The following is a 6,365-nucleotide window of genomic DNA, read 5'->3' as shown; positions in this document are numbered from 1 at the left end:
CAGAGAAGGAAGCACGTACAAAATGCTTCACTATATGGCAGGAGATTCTCACTAAGACTCAGCACAGTGCCAAGATCTAAATTGCCACTGCTCCACCTGCATAATGTGGATCCCTGCAACATCCAGGAGCTGGAAAACCTTGTTAGCATGGCTTCATGACATATTGCATATATCCAACTTGTTTCTTGCTTTCATGAGCTAAAGCGACAGGCTCTGCTTTGGTTTGGTTTTTAAACAGACTGAAATAAAGATCCAAACCGCCAGTGGACAGTAGCAGTGGTAAAACTTCAGCACCGACATAAGATTTTAGCTTTGAAGGGTAGAGCTTAGAACGTCCCAAGTAAATAATAGCCCAGTCTCCATTGTGTGAAACAAGGAGATGGAGGAGAAGAGAGAAGCACTAGAGCATCTTGGCCAAGCACATGAGGAACCAGTGGAAGATGCAGAATTGAGTTCCTAGCTCCTACCTTGTAGTTATGTTTGTAGGACATTCTACCTCTGGTGACAGCTTAAAATTTAGAAGGAATTGCAAAAAAAGTTTTGCTTGCACTATGGCAAAACAGTACTTTGCCATGCAAAGAGAGCAGTTTCCAGTCACACAGGCATACCAATATATGGAGAGACCATTATTCCCACGTATAATCTCATTTGTCAGCAGCTTGCAAAACCATTATTTTTAAAACAAATAACATTTACAGTTAATTGCTTTTTGCTTTCCAGCTGACAAATGAACAAACAGAGGAAACGATACATAAACAGGAACATAAATTTTACAGCAGAGAGCATTTAGTAAACATGCTAGTCTTCCAAATCTGTCCAGTTTGTTAGTAGTAATCTTTAGCAGCCTGGGCTTCGAACGTTGTGTTGTAGAAAGTCTGCACAGCCAGATCACATTTATGCACCTTGTTCCTCAAGGAGACACTCTCTAGTCATGAAGAATGTCCCCTTTTTCAGCAGTTTTTAGTACAGTTATTGCAATGAATCCCAGAACAATGATTAGGGTATTAATCTAGTTTTCTTCCCCTCCACCCTCTTCACATCCCTGAAGACTCATAGCTTGGGCTTGTATTATATCAAGAACCTGTAGCACCCAAACTCTTTGCTTCTAGTCTCTGCTTCAATGATCAACATATTCATAAGCAGACTTAGTTATTCCATTTTGCAATACTATGAATAGACACTGCATAAATGACAAGCCCAGTTGCAAAACATGACTTCTTTGGCCCCTCAGTTTTGCACTCTCCCCTGCATATACCCATGATGAAGCCACTGTAAGTTTTAGAGCTCTGTGCGAGTGTACAGAAATATATGTGTGGAAATGATTAGTCGTGCACCACATCTGAGTTCATCCTACCTCGTCACTCCAGCCCTGAGGGCCCAAGTTTTTCCTCAGATTTACCTAAATCCCACGGGTGATCTTAACTCGTATCGTGAGGCAGAGCCGAGTATCAACTGCATGATTTACCCATCATCAGCTATTCATTGCCATGACTGGGATTGTAAGGATTTCATGGTGCAGGGGGGGATGGGGACAGACACTGCAGGAAAGTCTGTCCAAAACAGTACTGCATTATGAAAGCATTAGTTCAGAAATAAATAGAACACAAACCCAAGAGGTTTTAACCAGATTCAATTTTTTTTTTTAAATTCAAACTGACCCAAAGCAAAACTTACATTACAAAGGAAGAACAAAATACATTATGATACCGGAAACACAGTGAGAGAGAGTTGCATGAAGCTAGTTTTGTGGGCAAATTGTAAGTTGCTCTTGTCCCAATGACACTTTGGGCTCTGGAGAGATTTTATGAGAACGAGTTAGGAATCTAGATTTCCGTATGGTCCACTCTGCTAAAACACACTACATGTTCTCTTTTGCTTCAGGGTGTCTGTATGACAACTTAATTATACTATTTCTCTTTGTCCAGATGCATTCTTTTGCTATTGCCAACTATAGCCAGAAAACTAAATTCTCCACGCTGTCCTGAGGAAGCCAGAGTTAATCCAAGCATGAGTGATAATGAATTAAAAAACCAAAACACTCAAAAGTTTTGCAAACTAACGAGTATTGTCTATAATGTAGTAAATAGTTTAGAAATATGGTAATTAAATAATCTAAAAAAAAAAAAACCACTCTTACTCTCTGCTGTACATTTATAAACACAAATATTTACAAAAAAAATTCTGCTTTGTTTTTAAAGGATGAGGTTTGCAGTTTGTTAATGATCAGAATCTTTTACTAGTCTGTTTCTTTGGTGTATTGCCAATTTTTTAAAAGGTTTAATAAAGTGTTGAACAATGAATTATAAGGAAATGGAACTAGGCTGTGTCACAAATTTATATTATGCACTTATCCTGCCCCATTCCAGTCCAAAGAGTATGGAGAAAACAAATTCAGTTTGAGTTTTTATGTTGCATCTAGTTAAGGGAGCAACAAAAGAATAGATCCACATCATTCAAACCTAGTTAGGCCTGAATGATGGATAAGCCCCGTACTTTACTCATTTAAGCATGAGCTAAAACTTTAAAAAAAGCACACAAACAGCCCCACAGAAGTCATAAAAAACTACTCATAGGCTCAAAGTTAAGCACATGCTGCAGCAGTTTGCTGAATCAGGGCCTAAAAGCCAGATTCCAAGCCCAACAGTAGCCTCTCTACTGACATGAGTGGGTTTAGGATCAAGTCCTTTGTAAATTTGCTACTAAAAGGGGCAAGGATTTTGAACATTTTTTTTAAAATAAAAGAAAGGCTTTGCACTGGCCTAAAATTTAAGAGTGTTCCCTTTAAAATGTCAGTTACAAAAAACCCCCAAACCTCAAACAATAAATAATGGAATTACATATTTCTTCATTAAATAGCATTTCTGTTACCAACAAGGTCTTTCATAATTTTCTGAAGTCACAGCAGCAGACAGAACAAGCAATATCCCTTGATATGGGCTTTGACAAGAATACTCATCTTAGAAAAAGATTATTGTAAAAAATGAAGCTTCACTGATAACAGGGAAGAAAATGGTTTTTAAATCCAAATTTCAGAAGAAAACAGTTAAACGTTAAGATATTTTATTAGAACTTTCGAATAATATTAAGGTTCTGTTTCTATGTCACTGAAGTGAAGATTCAGAGTTAAAAAGCTGTCATCTCCTCCTTAACTCTGCTCATTCCACCTGTAACTTTACTCATCATGCCTAGGTGCTTAAGATCCAAGAGGGTGATCTTTTCTGCTTTCAGTGTTCATTAAAAGATACATTAGGAAGTCTAGCTCCCTCTCTCCACAGTACAAACACCGCCAATGCATTTTCACTATGCCTGAGGAGGAAGCACTGCAATGAGGAACATCATCTCGCCCAGTTACTCTCTAGCCTTTTTGCCAAGGCTGCCAACAAGGGTATACATTCATAATAAGTACACTGACTGTTCGGCATGGAGAACTGTCCTACAGGCTGCTGCAACATTAACTTTTGGCCACTGCTGAAGGAGGCTGGATTTGAATCGATGAGCCCGGGAAGAAAGATTCCTAATCTCATTACCCGTCCTCAGAGCCACAGATCTCTAAATCTAACCCATTGTTTGCAAACCTGCGAGGCACAAAAGGGCAAGATAATCCTTGCTGCTATGGCTCCTGTGGAAACCTTGACAATAAGTTTAGTACTTGAGAAAAATGACAATCCCTGGTTTCAAGGAACAAGATGAACTGGTAGGGATAAACTGGTAAATCCAAACAGACTTGCTTCTCTGGCTTCTCCTTTATTTTTTTTTCCTTAAACTTTCTGAAAGTGGCGGTGTTAAAATTAAAAGCCGACACCATTTCTTTTACCTCCCCACATCTACACACCTCACTGGTATGAAAGTATCGCTCGTTACATAGGGGTCCTTCTGAAAACAGTATAATGATACAATAAAAGAAAACTTTTGGCAAGAGCCTTATACTGACTCCACAACCCTGTGATAATAAGAACCATGAAATGGCGGCAAATTTGACGCCTTCCTGTTTAATGTTGAGGCCTTCACTCTCCACTCGCTACCAGCAACATTTTCATTATTTGATCTTACTAATGCTTATGATTAAAACAAGCAAACAAACCCACGCAGAGACAGCAAAATTTGACTATTGTATTAGTCATTAATTTCAGATGAATAAGAATTGATTTAGGGCATAGACAGATTAAAACTATTGTAAGTGGGCGGTGCTTACTGTTTCATCTGTTTGGTCTTATCCTGCAGCATGTGAAATTAAAGTGTGGTAACTTAACCCCAATTAATCCAGGAGTAAGATGCCTTCATTTTATTTCCACTTACTGCACGACAGAAATGAGCAAACAAAACCATTACAGCAGAACAGAAGTAACATTCTTCCTTATTTCTTCCCTGCCTACCTGCCAAAAAACAGAAATTGTTTCTTTTTTTCCATACCACCACTGTTTGCAAAATTTAAAGTATTAATGCTAAGGGGAGCATTTTTAGTAAGCGGACATATGAAAATCAAGTTAATGGAAGCTTATCAACTGAGGCTACTTAGCTTTGAACAAACCCCAAACAACTGAGAGCCTATCCCCCAAAAACCTGTAATCCCTCTTTAAAAAAAGGAAAGTATTCTACCACATCTTGGGCATTGAAAATACTTGGCCTGACAAAGTGAACGTGAAATTTCAGCGCAAACTGAAATACAAATAGCCAAAGTTATACATTCATGAAATTCAGGGATTATTATAAAACAATAACTGCCATGTCATCATAGCACTGCAGTATCAATGCTACAGTAAGGCAGCAGTCCCTACCCTCAAAAATAATGCATTGAGGCTAAGCAAGGAACGTGATGGACAAAGCACATCCGAAAACTTATTGCACAGGAGGCACTGCATGAGAAACGGAATACACTGGCTTCCCCTTAAATGAACGTCAAAATAATACAGAGACTATGACTCGGTGCACCGTACTGTCACTTTTAAAAACAGCCGTTATAAACAATAGCCCATTTACAGGGAAATGAGAGGAAAAAGCAAAAGGACCTGAATTTGGACATCCAAACTTGAGTAATTAGGAAAAATAACAGTATAAAAAGTGCCAATTTATATGCCTAAAAATTTAGCTGGGCGACTGTTTTCTGTTTAAATTTCCACATGGCATTTATACAGTACCAACACATCTTGGTTACAATCTCTGTCTTGAAGCTGCAAAGGGATACATGAGGGCAGAGATTTAGGCCTATACAAGTTCCATCAATCAGCAGTAACAAAGATCTTCCCACATGTCCCTTGGCAGAACTGGGGCCTTTATTTCCAAATCTCTTTTATTAAATAACTACTCAGCTGGCTTATGACACCATGCATACCAACCAGAACCAATCCTTCCTTTCTTTGAGCAGACTGTGTTCCATCTCTATTGCAAGGCTGCACACTTCATTTAATGAAAACAAAATTTTGTAAATGTAATATTGTATAGAAACCTTGGACCTTGTAAACTTGGACCAAGAAACCAAAAATTAAGACCTTCTAGCATGTGGTATAAAAAAACCCAAGGAAGTGTATACCTGCCTTCTGACTTCATAGAAAAATCAGAATTTGCATAGGATATACTTTGTGCAAGGCAACCAGCCTCTAAGTATCTGGAATATAACTAATCTTGTTTAGAGTCCTTCTCTTCATGGATATCAGATATCATCAAATTTGTGTTTTAAGTAGTCTTTCATGACCTTGGCAATGGGTAGTTCATCAAGTAGTTTTAGATTTTGAAGGCCTATACACTGACGGATTTTAATTCGGCATAGATCTTGCAAGTTTCTGGGCTGTCCTGAAAAAGACAAAAAGGAATGTATTAGTGTCATGTAATAGAAGAAAAATCACATTTAAAACATTGTAAAAGATTACGCTTTTAAAGTTGCATAATATATTTATTTTTGACGGGTGGTAGAGAAGAATTTCTTCTTGATTGTTGTCTCTCATGAATGAATATTAGAATATAACTCTTTAGAAAATAAAGGGTTCGGTACTGCAGACACCGATGCACAAGAATATCTCTGTTCATGAATGGTTTTGCTGAAGTCAGTATCAGTGTGAGATAAGGTTATACACAAGTGTTTACACAAGTGAAGCAACACATGCTAAGTATTTCCAAAACTGGGACCTAAACCTGGAGTTTTGATCATGGGAAAGTAGGGCTAGAAGGGACTTCATGAGGTCATCTAGTCCAGCTCTTTGCTCAAAGCAGGATCATCTCTGACTAAACCATCCAAGCCAAGTGTCTGTCTTGAAAATTTCTAGGGATGGAGATTCCTTAGCCTCTCTAGGTAGCCTGTTCCAATGCTTTATCATACTTGTGTGTAATTATTTTACAGAATCTTAGTGTGACTCAGCCTAATCCCTGTAATA

General features: G+C 38.2%; 1 protein-coding gene across 1 annotated transcript in view; it reads right to left on the bottom strand.

The window, feature by feature from the left end:
• Nucleotides 1–1,613: 1,613 nt before the first annotated feature.
• The window catches only part of LOC109308781 (ankyrin repeat and SOCS box protein 7-like), a 19,508-nt gene continuing 14,756 nt past the window's right edge, over nt 1,614–6,365 (bottom strand). Inside the window, exon 3 of the mRNA XM_019533184.1 lies at nt 1,614–5,787. Coding sequence (XP_019388729.1) covers nt 5,648–5,787 — 140 coding nt within the window. The 3' untranslated portion in view covers nt 1,614–5,647. The remainder of the gene's footprint in view (nt 5,788–6,365) is intronic.

The sequence above is a fragment of the Crocodylus porosus genome, unplaced genomic scaffold, assembly GCF_001723895.1.
Source record: "Crocodylus porosus isolate Cpor-Errol unplaced genomic scaffold, CroPor_comp1, whole genome shotgun sequence".
Classification (NCBI taxonomy): Eukaryota; Metazoa; Chordata; order Crocodylia; family Crocodylidae; genus Crocodylus; species Crocodylus porosus.
The sequence above is the reverse complement of the archived record's forward strand: the minus strand, read 5'-3'. Positions and strand labels throughout refer to the sequence as shown.